We start from the raw sequence: 15421 nt of genomic DNA, 5'->3' as shown, positions 1-15421 counted from the left end.
GCTTAACTAAATGGGCGGCCCTCTGGACTTTGTTAGGGCTGTTCTTCCACCCTTGTCTCTCATCAGCCACCCTATACTTGAGGGCCCCTGCCAGTATGTGGTCTTCTATAGCCAAGTCAGCATTACATTATTAATATAATTGTGGATGTCAGTGACCTCAGGAAGTGAGGCCTCCTTCAGATCTCCCTTCACCAACCTGAGCAAGGATGGTGAAGATTTGCTCTTGACTTCCATTATTTTCCTGCCTCTGCATTTCTGCCCTATGCTTTAGCTGCCCTCACCTGCTGGAACTTGCCTCAGTGCCTGTGGCCTTTAAATTCTGGGACGTTCCAGGGCCTCCAATTTGGGGAGGGCCTCAGATTGGCCTTCCTTCATTTCCTTTCCAACTGTGCTTCTGAAACTGAACTTTGACACCAAGCTCTCAAATTGGTACCTTCCCTTCACCTCTACCTGGTTTTTGGCTCTGTTCTTTGTGTTATCTTCTCACTTCAGACATCCCTGTCTGCAAGTTATATGTTATATTAAAGGCAGCAGCCAGGGCAGTTAGGTGGCATAGTGGATAAAGCACTGGCCCTGGATTTGGGAGGACCTGAGTTCAAATCCAGCTTCAGACACTTGACATATACTAGCTGTGTGACCCTGGGCATGTCACTTAACCATCATTGCCCTGCAAAAAACCAAAACAAAAACCAAAAAACATATATTAAAGGCAGCAGCCCTTTATATATACTTGCTACCACCTCTCCAAACCATCATAATTCAAGCATATGACCTCCAGCCCCCTCAGGATACAGATATTTAAAACTACCTCAGTCTCAGGGGAACCTCCGTCTTTGTCCTTTGGGTACTTATCCCAACAGTCCCTCAAATCTGTAGGTAGATTGGCTGGTTTGTAATGGTCAGTTAGGGCAGGGACTTTAAGTAATGTCCTAAATTCAATGAGGACAAAAGGACTTTTCCTGGCCTGCTCCAGATACTAACATCCCTGTAAACTATTGGTCATTTTGTTTATCTCTTATTTCAGAAATCATACCTAAGGCTTCTTACAAGGAAGGGTATAATTACTTTCTACCCAGATAATATGGTGGCAGGCACGGCTCCTCTTCCTGTCATCCCCAGAGTGACAGCGGCTGGGGCTTTCTCAGTCTTTCACTAAAACTTAATGGGTTGAGCTGCCCAGGTTTGTGTGGTGATCTGGTAGAGAAAGCCCAGGGGTAAAGCCTGAGGTGGTTCAGGTGGATCTCTGCCCAAAAGTCAGTTTCTTGTTATATTTATAATAGAATGGTAACAGGGAATAGAGGTCATAGTACAGAGTATATATCCAGTCTCCCAGATCCATCTGTTTTAAAATATTTACTCCCTTCTTGGCTGTCTCCCATGGGGAAACACTACAAAACGGAAAATCGTTATGAGACCAACTCTGCAGAACCCCTCCTCTCCCCCATTTTAGCTGCCCAGAAAAAGATCAATAGAAATTCCCATCTGAGGCTTCTAACTGTAACTGATTCATCTGGCTTTGTCCTGACAAATCTACTGTTTGCTCCTCAAAAAATGAGATTTTGCAACAGACAAAAGTTGTCTTCCCCCATTTGATCATAATATAATTAGCCCTTGTTCTGATGAGTTATCTAGCTTCTTATTTAAGCTTCTGCAGCCTCCCAAGTTCCTGTGTAGTAAAGATCCTCCTACTCCTGAGCCCCTGTAGAGGAAGTCATTCTCAGGGAGGCAGCGTCCCAGCAGAGTACTAATGGGATAGGCCTAATGCTCTCTTGCCACAGCTCACAAGCCTTGTCTTCATTCCTATTCCTGTCGTCTTTCCTAATAGCCCTAATCTCAGCCGGGTTCAACTCTGCCAGCAAGATCTATGGGTCAGAGATTATGTTTCCCATCTATAGTCTTGCTATTACTAGATCCATAAAACACTTCTCTACCTCCAAGGAAGGGGCTTCAACAAATCAAGACGTATTCAAATCTAGCTCTAATTGCTAAATGTGCAAAGAGTTTATTTTATTTTCCTCAGATTGGCTATCCTGCTTTTCAAGAGCCATCCGTAAAAGCAGGGAATAGTCAATTTTGTAATGATTCTCCCCTTTCAATCAAGCTTCTTAAAATAATCTTACAGAGTCAATGGGAGCAGCTTCCTTATCCCAATGAGAGGGTCTCCCATATATGCCTAAAATTTGTCTAGGTACCTATCCAAATCCTGTCCATCCTGTAGGGCCCAGCTTGAGTATTATTTCCCTGAAGTCTTAACCAGCTACATGTGGACTAACCATAATGGTTTCACTATTGCAAGTAAATAATAATAACAGAATAATTCACCTTTAAGTAGTACTTTTCCATTCTCTGAACTCTTTGAGGTGGTAGTATAAATGTTATTATCTTTATTTTACAAATAATTTTTAAAATAAAGGGCTTAGAAAGACTTTGTGATTTACCCATGGTTAAATATCTGGTAAATGTTTAAACCAGGATTTGAACCGAGTCTTTCTGACTCCAAATGAGTGGTTTTTCAGTATAATCTGTCTTTTATAAATGCTATGATAATATCTCTAACTTCACCACAGCAACATTAGGCTAAAAAAATTGGAAAAGAAATGAGCTATGAGAGAAAAAATTGGAAAGAGAATCAACACATGGCACAAGAGATACAAAAACTTACCCAAGCAAAAAACTCCATGAAAATGAAAATGGGTCAGATAGAAGCCAATGATTCCCTGAGACAAGAAGAAATATTAAAGCAAAGTCAAGTATGAAAAAATAGAAAAAAATCTATCTTACAGCAAAAACACCTGGCCTGGAAAAGAGATCTAGCAGAAAACCTTACAAATTATTAGAATACCTGAATGCCATGATCTCAGAACAAGAGCCTAGGCATAGGATTTCAAGAAATCTTAAAAGAAAACTACCCACATCTCTTAGAACTAAAAGGCAAAATGTCAACCATTTCCTAGTTGATAGACATCCCTTCACTTTTCAGTTCTTTGCCACCATAAAAAGAGTGGCTATACGTGTTTTTACAGCATGGTTGGACACAGTTCAACCATCAGTGCATTATTGTACCTGTTGTTCCACACCCCCTCCAACATTTATCATTTTCCCTTTTTATCATCTTAGCCAATCTGATGGTTATAGGAGGACACATCAGAGTTGTTTTAATTTTCATTTCTGTAATTATCAGTGATTTAGAACATTTTTCATGTGGCTGTTGGTAGTTTTGATTTCTTTCTCTAAAGATTCCAAAAATCCTTTGATCATTTATTAATTGGGGAATGGATTTTATTCTTGTAAATTTGACTCAAGTCCCTATATATTTTAGAAATGAGACCCGTATCAAATAAACTTGCTGCAAAGTTGTCCCCTCATTTTCTTATCTTTCATCTAATTTTATGTGCATTGGTTTTGTTTGTAGAAACCCCTTTTAATTTCATTTAATCAAAATGATTTATTTTAGCTCCTGCAAACCTCTATATCTCTTGTTTGGTCATGAGCTTTTCCTCTATCCATAGGTAGATTTGGTGCATTTGCTTTCTATAGGAGTAGTGGTAATCCCAGGCCGTTCCATAATAATAGCAGCTTATATTATAAATAGTACTTTGAGGTTCACAGAATGCTCTGCATATATGATTTCATGTGATCCTTACAACTACTTTTGGGATAGATACTATTTTTATCACCCTTTTACGCATGAGGATGTGAAATCCAGTTTTATTTTTTATTACTATTAAAGGTATTTTCTGTAGACAGAAAATTCTAGATATCAGATACAACCATGTAGAGAAGATGAAATAGAATTTGCTAAGAATAGATATTAGAATAAATATTAGGTTATACAACAGACGATGCTTGAATGGAGAAATGTTAACAGACACAATGTTTGGTTTATGTGTACATCATTACTTGTATTATTTTTTTTAAACAAATTTCAGATGTAGCATTGGCTGCTGTCCTAGTACCTGTCCTGGTCATGGTTCTCACTACCCTTATTCTCATCTTAGTCTGTGGTTGGCATTGGAGAAACAGGTAATGTAACTAGTGTATTTGATTCACAGATATCAATACAGATACTGGTCATTTAACCCAGGATTTCTGATGCCTGAGTCTAACTCTTTTCCTATCATATTGCAGAGATTTGTTCTAGCTATAAAACACTGAGGAAAAAGAAGTCTATTCAGTAGTACTGCTTGTTTGTTTACTGATAAAACTAACATTATACCTTCACTAAATTTTTGGTTAGTCACATCACACACCATTTAGCCTAGTGTATTATTTACGTGATTACTTGGTTTGAAACCATGAAGTGTTATACTTTAAATAAATACAGATTTAATAAGGAAGGCAATATTAGAAGTAGAAAGTTTAATCCTAAAATTTGTATATTAAAGGGAAACGTCATTTAACAGAACTTATATTGTCCTTCAAATATCTAGTCTTATGATTTTGAAGAAGTGACATCATTTTTGTTTCCTTATTTGTAAAAATATATGATCTTTCTTCCTACTCTTCACAAAGAGAATTTGGGGGCACATTATGTAATATTAAATAAAACCCAGGAGTGGGAAAATCCTTAAAGATGTCTCCAGGACTTGATTAAGACGTTCTACAAATAGGTAAATTAAGACTGAATAATTCCTAATTACTCTAGTACACTAACATGTACTAGCACGCTAGTTTGAATGATACTGCTTTCTAAAGCATTGGGCAATAGAAGAAAACATTTGTCAAAATGAACCAGACAAAAAAAGAATCAGAGGGAAAAGGCAGGTACTAATTTTTTTTACGGCACACATTTTATAACTTAACAAATAAAGACCTACTTTACTCTCCCACCCCTGCCTAAGAAACAAAAAAACCCCAAAACAAACAAAAAACCATGACCCTTTTCTCCACTCTGCTCTCCCTAAACTGTGTATAAGGTAACAAGATATGGAGTTGTTTTTATTTGCTGCCTCATGAGCCTGGCCTCTAATTGGCTAATTTTCATTCTTTCATCCTTTCTAGGTCAGTGGTTCTAGGAAGAAAAAGTGGGATTTGGGGAGAGGAGAGCAAGAGGGGTCACACTGTATCTTTCTTTGAAGGCTTGATTAATATATTTCTTGAGATTCTAAAATGCAGTTTAGCTATTGTCATAGCAGAAAGCTCCCTGGGCAATATTTCAAGAGGAATTTTGTAGGTTTAATAATTAGCTTTTTTGTGTTTGTGCTGTAGTTGCAGAACTATCTTAGGAATAAATTTCATCTATGTATTAATTTCTGGTTTCTTCTTCTTGACATTGTTTTTTTGTTTGTTTGTTTTTGTTTTGGGTGTGTGTGTGTGTGTGTGTGTTTCCAGAAAGAAAAAAGCAGAAGGAACGTATGACTTACCTTATTGGGACCGTGCAGGTAAATAATCAAAGATTTTATTTGCAGCTCTCACATAATTAGTATAAAATAAACACATCTTTTGATCCTTGGCTAAGAACAAACTCTTGATCCTTACCTTGTCTTCTATAAATAGTGTTTATCTCTAGCTTAGTTTCTTAGGACTCTGTCGTGGTTAATGATACTTCTCTCTTTACTTTTCCATTTTACTCTCCTCCTCCTTCTCTCCTAACTAATATGTTAGAATGAAAATGAGGTCCTATAGTACCATAGCTCTTCTTTTTTAATCTTAAGAATTTGATCTGGTATTCCTTTTTAAAGGGCTTGACCCCCCTGAAGAAATTTGATTGCTCTGATCTCTGAACTGTTTCCATAATGAGCAAAAACTGAAGGATTTACATCTTGGCAAAACAATATAGCTTTTTTGTACTTAACTCTTCTGTTATTCATCTACCAAAGCAAATTATATTGCTTTAACTTTATTTTCCAATACCCATTTGTTCTTGAGGAGAAACAGCAATCATGTTTTAGAACATTGTTTCTGTGAGAAAATCAATTCTGTTAAAGCCATTGTTAAATGATGACCATTGAAAACGGTAGCTCTTGAACTTTTTGGTTTCAGGACCCCTTTATATTCTTTTTTTTTTTTGGTGGGGCAGTGAGGGCTAAGTGACTTGTCCAGGGTCACATATCAGTATCAAGTGTCTGAGGCCAAAGCTAAACTCAGATCCTCCTGAATCCAGGGCTGGTGCTTTATCCTGCCCCTAGGGGAGGGGTCCTTTCCTTTATATTCTTAAAAATTACTGAGGAATCTCCTAGGATTTTTTTGTTTATGTGGATTATTTGTTGATGTTTATTGTATTAGAAATTAAAACATCTTATTGTGATTATGAAAACAGTTTGATTTTGTAGGCCCCAGAAAACCCCTGGGCACAACCCCCAGGGAGCCCAGACCATACTTTGTCAACTAGCAATCTAAATAAATGTTTAGAATACAACTTATTTACAAGTTGGGGATAGCCTGAGAACAACCTTTGTATAGTTATTGAAGAATTGTTGATTGTCTTTTGTGATATAAAGATTACAAAGATTTCACAACAATCTGATTGATTGGTCCTTACTGTCACAGCTAAATGCTTTAACTTTTTCCCAATTACAGTCCTTACAGCATCTATTCCAATTTTTTTTCTTCTTTCCCCAATCTACCTTCATTACTAGTTTCCTGCCTTCCTCTCATGGTAGACTTCACCTCAGATTTTCTAAAAAATAGAGCCTATCCATCGTGTTTACTCCTCTTCCCCCATTCTATACCTTAAATCCCCTTACAATTGCCCATTCTCTCTTCCTCTGTTCTAGTCAAATCCCTTCTTCCTGTAAAAGACCAGTTCCTTACTGTGTTCTTTATCTCATATGCTCCCATCTCCACTGGGAGATTGACCCTCCTGATTATCTAGTCTCCCTTAACTACTAACTTCTTCATTCCTGCCCATCAGCATGCCCAGATCTCCTCATTCTTTGAAAAACAAAAAACAAAAAAAATTCTATTCAAATATTTAAAATATTTAATTTAAAAAAAGATAATGATTACACCTAAGAGAACTGAAGAAATCAGAAGAGACAATGTACAGAGAAGGTACGTGACAGCCCTACACTTTAGGAGACAGGATATTGATGATGCTCCTGCAAAGGAGACTGAGAAGGAGAAGTCAGATAGGAAGAAGATGAACTATGAGACAGAAAGTTCACCAAGGAAAATGGGGATGGAGGTGGAGGTAGAGGAGAAGAGCCTATTCCAGAGGACGGACTTCCCTCAACTTCCCTCAAGATATAGTTTTACATTTTTCCCGTTCACAACCAAACTCCTAGAAAAAGCTACCTATATTTGTATCTCCATTTCTTCACTTTTATGTTCATTTCTTTCCATTTATTTCTCAGTCTCTGTAGTCTGACTTCCAATCCCATCATTTGGTGGAAACTGCTCTCTCCTATGATACAAGCAGTTACATTGTTGACCACCTAGTCCGTCCTCTGGAATAGGCTCTTCTCCTCTACCTCCACCTCCACCCCCATTTTCCTTGGTGAACTTTCTGTCTCATAGTTCATCTTCTTCCTATCTGACTTCTCCTTCTCAGTCTCCTTTGCAGGAGCATCATCAATATCCTGTCTCCTAACGTGTAGGGCTGTCACGCACCTTCTCTGTACATTGTCTCTTCTGATTTCTTCAGTTCTCTTAGGTGTAATCATTATCTTTTTTTAAATATTTGAATAGAATTTTATTTTCCAAAATATATATAAAAACAAATTTTGACATCAATTTTTTAAAACTTTGTGTTCCAACTTCTCTTCCTTCACCCACAAGAACTCAAGCAATTCAAAATAAATTATACATGAATAGTCATGGAACACATTCCCATATTAGCTAGTTGTGAAAGAAAAGTCAAAAACCCCAAAACTTCAGATTAAGGAATTGTCAAAGAGGAAAGAAAAAAATTTTTTTTAATGTGTTTCCATCTGTTTTCAGATACTATCAGTTCTTTCTCTGCAGATGGGCTGCAATCTTCATAAGTCCTTCAGGATTATATTGGATCATTGCCTTGCTGAAAATAACCGCATGCTCCCCAGCAGATCATCCCACACTGTTATTGTTATTTTGTATACAGTACATTTCACTGTGCTTCAGTTCATGTAGGTCTTTCCAGGTTTTTCTGATAGTATCCTGTTCATCATAACCTTTATATAGTACCTTAAGCTTGACAGAGAATTTTCTTCATAAAAGCCCAGCAAAGTAGGTACCATACGTTTTGCCATTATAATCAATGATCATAACTATTTCCCTCCATCCCACTCCCTTCCCATGACATTTACTCTATCTTCTTTTTACCTATTCCTCCTCAGAGTTGTTTTACTTCTGACTATCTTCTCCCTCACTCTGCATTCCCTTTTTTCACCCTTCCTTCCTTATCCTCTTCCCCTCCAATTTTCCTGCAGGGTTAAATAGATTGCTCCTCCCAATTGGGTATAAAAGCTGTTCCCTCCATGAGCCCACTCCGATGAGATCAAGGTCCCTCAGCTAGTTCTGTGTTCTAAATTTTTCTTCTTCCCTCCCTCCTCAACCCTCCCTATGAGATCAAGCAATTCAATATGTCATACTGGTGCAGTAATGCAGAGCATCTTCATCTTCCTTGAAAGTGTTTTGCTTTTTACTGCTCTCTCCCCCAATCTGCCCTTTCCTCCTTCCCTTTGTCCCCCCCACCCCTTATCTCCCTCCCCTCCCTCAAGGCAAAAATATATTACTATACCTACTTGAGTATGTATGTTAGTCCTTCTTTGAGCCAATTCTGATGATATTAAGGTTCACTCACTCCCCAACTATTTCCCCCTCTTCCCCTCCCCTCCATAAGCTTTTTTCTTGTTTCCTTCATGTGAACTACCTCTCCCCAGATCATCTCTCCCCTTCTCCCTCCCCCAGTCTATTCCTCCTACACCTCAACCCTATTTTAAAGATGTCATCGTGGGCTAGTTAGGTGGCACAGTGGACAAAGCACCAGTCCTGGACCCAGGAGGCCCCAAGCCCTAATCTGGCCCCAGACATAAGACACCCCACCCTGTCTGCCCCACAAAGAACAAAACATAAATGCTTTACAGATATCAGCCCTTCATATTCAGTTCAGACCTGTGTCTTCTGTGAATTCCTTACTGAGATAGTTCTTATGAGGTAGAAGTATTATCTTCCCATGTAGGAATGTAAACAGTTTGATCTTTTAATATCCCTCATGAAGTCTTTTTCCTGTTTACCTTTTTATGCTTCTCCAGGGTCTTGTATTTGAAAGTCAGATTTTCTATTCAGTTCAGGTCTTTTCATCACAAATGCCTGAAAGACCTCTTTCTCATTGAAATCCCATTTTTTCCTCTGAAAGATTATACGCAGTTTAGCTGGGTACATGATTTTTGGCTGTAGTCCAAGTTGCTTTGCCCTCTGGAATATCATATTCCATGCCCTTCGGTCCTTTAATGTAGAAGCTGCTAGATCTTGCTTTATCCTTATTGGAGCTCCACAGTATTTGAATTCCTTTTTTCTAGCTGCTTGCAATATTTTCTCCTTGAGCTGGGAGTTCTGGAATTTGGCTATAATATTCCTGGAGGTTTTCCTTTTGTGATCTCTTTCAGGAGGTGACAGTGGATTCTTTCAATTTCTATTTTAGCTTCTGCTTCTAGAATATCAGGGCAATTTTCCCTCACAATCTCTTGGAGGATGGATGATGTCTAAGCTTTTGTTTTGGTTATGGTATTCAGGTAGTCCATTGATTTTCAAATTATCTCTCCTAAATTTATTTTCTAGATCAGCTGTTTTTCCAAGGAGATATTTCACATTGCCGTCTATTTTTTCATTCAATTGGATTTGCTTTACTGTGTCTTGGTTTCTCATAAGGTCACTAGCTTCCATTTGTTCAATCCTAATTCTTAAGCAGTTATTTTCATCAGACAGTTTTTTAATCTCCTTTTCCATTTGGCTTTTCAAACTGTTGACTTTTTTCTTATGACTCTCCTGCATTGCTCTCATTTCTCTTTCCATTCTTTCCTCCCTTTCTCTACATCTTCTTTCTATTTCTCCTACTTTCTCTTCAAAGTCCCTTTTGAGAGCTTCCATGGCCTGAGACCAGTTCATATTTTTCTTGGAAGCTTTGGATGTTGGAGCTTTGACCCTATTATTATCTTTTTTTTTTTCAGTGAGGCAATTGGGGTTAAGTGACTTGCCCAGGGTCACACAGCTAGTAAGTGTTAAGTGTCTGAGGCTGGATTTGAACTCATGTACTCCTGACTCCAGGGCCGGTGCTCTATCCATGACCCTATTATTATCTTCTTCTTCTTCTGAGGTTGTATTGTGGTCTACCTTTCCCCCAAAGAAGTTTTTGATGGTCTTCTTTCTCTGCCTAATCATCCTGGCTTATTATTTCTTGGCTTTTAACTCCCTCTTAAAGTGTGGTGCTGCTTCCAGGACACACTGTTGAAGGTACAGTGTGTCCTGGGGAATGATTGGGCTTCTTCTCAGCCTGCCTGGCTTCAATTTTATTTTATTTTAAACTCTCCACTAGGGGTGGGGGGTGGGGGTGGGGGGCTTCTTCCCAGTGTAATCAATATCTCTTATGAAGATAAGAATCTTCGTTACCTTTTCATATAGCCAATTCAGCTTCTCATCATCTCTCACCTAGACTGGTGTAATAGTCTCCTGTTTGGTCTGCCTCCTTCCAGTATTTATCTTCAGTCTGTTCTACACTCTGTGAAAGTGATTATTCCTAAAACAGTTCTGATCATATTATTTCCCCCCTCCAGAAGCTCTCTCTTTCTAGGATCAAATACAAACTCCTCTATTTCCCTTTTAAAGCCCTTCACAATTTGATTTCAACTTTTCAGACTTATTCCATTTCCCCATCACACACGTGTCCCATCCTACCTGTTCCACTTGTTGTTCCCTTTACCTTCTATCCCTTCTCTCACCTCCATGCACTTGCATAGACTGCCATCCATATCTGGAATGCTTTACCTTTTATATACCTTTCATTACCCATCTGTAGCACCTCGTACAAGAGGTCTTTTCTGATCCCCTAGTCTTTAGTTTCCCTTCCCAAATTATATTCATATGCACAGTTCCTAGCACAGAGTCATTTAATTAAATGGAGTTAATAATTCAATTAAATAAGGTTTCACTAATAAAGAAACTGAGGATCAGAGAGAATAAGTTATTTTCCCAAAGTCATAGAGGTATTAAAAGGAAGAGCTATGACCAGAGCCTAGGTTAAGTCAGAATCTTCTTCATCAGATTTAGAGCCGGATTATCTATGTCCTGGCTCCCAGCCAGCACATATTTATGTAAATGAGCCCAAGTTAATATTGTCCGAGTTATATTTTTCTTTGTTAAACAGTCCCAGTTACATTTTAATCTGGTCACACTGGGGAGTTTTGTGGGCCACTTAGGACCCAACACCTTGTATCTAGTCCCACCTCTTCATTTTATAGATGTGTAAACTGAGGCCTGGAATGGTCCAAGTGAGTGGCATGGGATAGTATAGATAGTCAGTGACAGGACCAAGGTCCAGTTTTTGCCATGAGCCCAAATCCAGTGCTCTTTCAGGGAGTGCCCACTGCCCCATCTGAGGCTCTTTCCACTAAATGTGCAGTTTTTTCTTCCCTTCCCATGTGATTTGTTCAGTGTTAACCTGTAAGACTATTTAGGTCATTTCAGTGTAGGGGAAAATGAATGAAGATAAAAGTTAATCTTCAGATTTTTTACGCCTCTCCCTAGACACATGTTGCATGTTTGTGTGTGTGCACACTTTAATAGAAAGCTTGTGTAGACTCTTCTAACTTAAACTTTGTGTTTTAATGTGCTTTAGATACTTTGAAAAGTGCCCATCCTTATCTTGGAGGATGCTTTTAAGAATTTAAGTGTAATTGCAAAGTCCTAGTAACTGTCCGAATTGTTACTTCTATTTAATATTATCACCCTTAGGACATCAGCTAGGCCTTGAAAACCATTATCATGGTATTTGTGAGAAGAGTTTGTTTTTAGATACATAGTAATATTTAAGCCATTTGTATTAGAGAGAGACATTTTCCTATAATGTTCCTTTTTGCTTAAAACCCTCATGAAGGTTGGTGGAAAGGAATGAAGCAGTTTTTCCCAGCCAAATCCCTGGAACATGAGCAAACTCCTGTTCGTTATAGCAGCAGTGAAGTTAGTCACTTGAGACCAAGAGAAGTCACATCTGTCTTCCAGACTGAAACTGCAGGTAACCACTTGGAAGGATGTATGGCCATACCCTGTTTAACATTTTACAGTAGAATAATTAGTACTTTATAATAAGATCCAACTGTACTACTGTAAATTATGCTGTAATGTTATTTGGCTAATTGCCCACATTTAGCATTGCGATAAATTCTATGACACCAGCTTTTCTCCTCCAGTTTTACCCAAGAGCATATTTTTCAGGAGTCAGTGTTAGTTGGAGTCTTCCTCTAATTTTGGAGCATACTATGGAGTATATTGTTAATTGTATAATAATGGGAATTAGGGCATTTTTCTTTAAATTTCTTCTGTTCAAAGTTAGAGCATGATAACTTCTCAATCTTTCAAATAAGTGTATCTGAATTTCATGTTGCTTTCATTTGAGGGACTTGAGGTGAAGAAGGTAAGGCAAAGGGACTTTCATCTGTAGCCTTACTTTTGTCTTTGAAATAAATGACCTTGAGTAAGTTACTTGTGTGACTTTGTTGCTTCATCCATAACCAAGTACCCACTTAAGAGTATGGCCATAGCTCAGACTCGGTCGAAAGAGCACTGAATTTGGAGACAGAGGACCAGGTTTCAAATCCCATCTCTGTTACCTTGTCCTCTGTCCCTCTGTGACCTTGGGTAATTCATTTAACATCTCTGTGCCTCAGTTTATTTGTCTGTAAAACAAAGGAGTTGGACTGTATGACCTATGGGATTTCTTCTGTCTTTTTCTCTTAAAGTATTTATGTTTATTAAATGCCAGGACCTACAGCTGTTTGAAATATTAAGTATTCCAAAAGAAAAAGAAAAACAAACTATGTGCCTATTGATGGAAGTTAACCTCGTTCCAATAAAGCATCGTAGAATTATAGAAGTGCAGAATTGGCAGGGACCAGAGCAGTCTCATTTTACAGATTAGGAAGTTGAAGCTCAAGAGAAGTAATATGCACATGCCCAAGGAGAAGTTGGTAGTTATTATATCCTTTATTATAGCCTTTACACTGAGACAGCTTCAGAGACTATCTAGAACCATCTCTTAATTATACAGGCCAGAAACCTGCATTATTACCAAAGCCCATTTTAAGAATGCTCAGTACAAACATTTTTAAGTATTATGACTTTTTAAAGGATGTGACAGTGCCTTAGTATCATTACTTCTGATGATCTCTCTCACAAAGTGCATGATGTTTTTTGGAAAAGGTGTCATGGTTTCGCAGACAGCAGCAGGAAGGACTATTGAGCATTGGTTGTTTTCAGTGGCAGCTCTGTGGCTGCACAAATAATTTGCTTTCTGGATAATAGAGGTATGAATAAGTCTTCTTTTCTGCTTTGTGTTATCACACAGAATATGCTCAGCCTTTGGTGGGAGGAATTGTTGGTACACTTCATCAGAGATCAACCTTTAAACCAGAAGAAGGAAAAGAAGCAGGCTATGCTGACCTCGATCCTTATAATTCTCCGGTGCAAGAAGTTTACCATGCATATGCTGAACCACTGCCTATCACTGGGCCAGAATATGCTACGCCAATAATCATGGATATGTCAGGACACCCAACAGCCTCAAGTGGGGCACCCTCTACATCCACCTTCAAGGCTACAGGGAATAAAGCCCCTCCTTTAGTGGGAACTTACAATAAACTCTCTCGGACTGATAGCTGCCCTCCAACACATGCAGAATATGATACTCCAAAAGGAGGGAAACCAGGACTAAGTGCCCCAGATGACATGATGTACCAGGTACCACAGGGCACGCTCCACACAGCTGGAAGCAAAGGGGAAGGTTCAGGCACAGGGAGGGAAGGAGAAGGTGACGTTTTTTAAGAAATTCTTTGAAGGTGATGCCACTTTTTCCAAAGCTTCGTTTTTAAAGCACATTGAATTTTTTGTACTAGTCATGGTGATACATGAAAAAAATCTATCAGTAATTGTCACTGAAATGATTGAGGGAAAATATTATAACTGAGGTACAGGAAACTACTAATCTGGCTGTTTTGCTTCTAAGATACACAACATACAATTGTTGATGCTTCCCTGTTCATGCTGTAATATTCTGTTTTGTTACTACTGTAAAATGCAATATTCTTTAAGTCATAAGAGAGCTCCTCAGATGCACTTCAAAGAATTTAAAAATCACTGAGACGAAATATTTATTACTGATGCTGCAGGTAAATTAATGAACTTAAAGTAATGGCTTTAATGGAAGCCTTACTAGCAATAATTGCTCATGGTACTGTTACAGTGAATGGCTTGAAGTTCTTAAGATCTACATGCAAAGTTGGAAACTGTCAGGATCTATCTTCTTTATGGTTCCCATATTATCATTTCTCTGTTTATTTTTTTAAAGTTTATAATCCTGTAATATCTATAAATTACTTTGAGTAACTTTCCTGTAGAGCTAAATCTTTAGGAAGATAAGAAATCTACAGTAAGCTTTCTTCCAAAGCATGCACTTGGGCCCCTCTTCATTTGGCCAAAAGCCATAGTTGTTAGTATCCTCGTGGGCTTTGTTCTGAGCATTCTCTGTGGGTTCGGCTTGGGCAGCCTAATGAATATAGATCCTCTGTGGCCCGAACAACCACTTTACAGCCAAGAAAAGTTATGTAGCGAGTTTTTCCCTCACTTGTATTTGCAGTGGCATCAACATGTTTGTAAATGAACCTGTGTGACTTGTCAGGAGAAAAGTAAAAGGTTGTGAAGAGAAAGTGAATGGGCCCCAGTTGATGTTTGTCATCAGAATGAAATATATCAACACAGACTACAACTCAGAAATAATACATTTTAAATTGTATAAAAATTTTTTTTGACATTGGCAAGTCAGTTAACTCTGATAGCATTTTTTTCGGTTTAATAAATAACTTTTTTTAAATCGTAGAATATGACATTCTCTAGTAGGTCACAGATACAACATTTTTTCCAATCCCATTCTTGTTCTGCTGCAATGTGAGGAGAAGATTCATGATACCTTACCATGGGAGACACGGGGTGTCTCAAGTGTCTGAGTTAATACCTTAGAACTGCAACTCAGACCTTTGGAACTCTTTGTATATCAGTTGATAGAGAACTGTGTGTCACATCTAATCAAATAAAATTTTATCTGAATTGATATTGACAGTATTCCCGCCCCCCCCCCCCCCACCGGCCATTGTAGCGCATGTTCTTTCCTTGAAGCCAAGGCTCACCCTGGGGAAAAACAGAAGTTTTCTTTACATTTTGTTTCTGACCTAGATGAGGAGAAAACTTGCTAAAGTTTTTATTTTGATCAGCTGAATGGCTTGGTAGAAGTACAAAA

At 38.3% G+C, this 15421-nt stretch overlaps 1 protein-coding gene across 1 annotated transcript in view; it reads left to right on the top strand.

Moving 5' to 3' along the window:
- DCBLD2 (discoidin, CUB and LCCL domain containing 2) overlaps positions 1-15249 on the top strand; it is an 84621-nt gene extending 69372 nt beyond the window's left edge. The window contains exons 13-16 of the mRNA XM_043996961.1: positions 3930-4023; positions 5332-5381; positions 12011-12148; positions 13478-15249. Of these exons, the coding sequence (XP_043852896.1) occupies positions 3930-4023; positions 5332-5381; positions 12011-12148; positions 13478-13953 (758 nt within the window). The 3' untranslated portion in view covers positions 13954-15249. The remainder of the gene's footprint in view (positions 1-3929; positions 4024-5331; positions 5382-12010; positions 12149-13477) is intronic.
- Positions 15250-15421: the final 172 nt, after the last annotated feature.

Source organism: Dromiciops gliroides, chromosome 3, assembly GCF_019393635.1.
Source record: "Dromiciops gliroides isolate mDroGli1 chromosome 3, mDroGli1.pri, whole genome shotgun sequence".
NCBI classification, from domain to species: Eukaryota; Metazoa; Chordata; class Mammalia; order Microbiotheria; family Microbiotheriidae; genus Dromiciops; species Dromiciops gliroides.
Note: the sequence above shows the minus strand (reverse complement) of the source record. Positions and strands in the feature narration are given on the sequence as shown.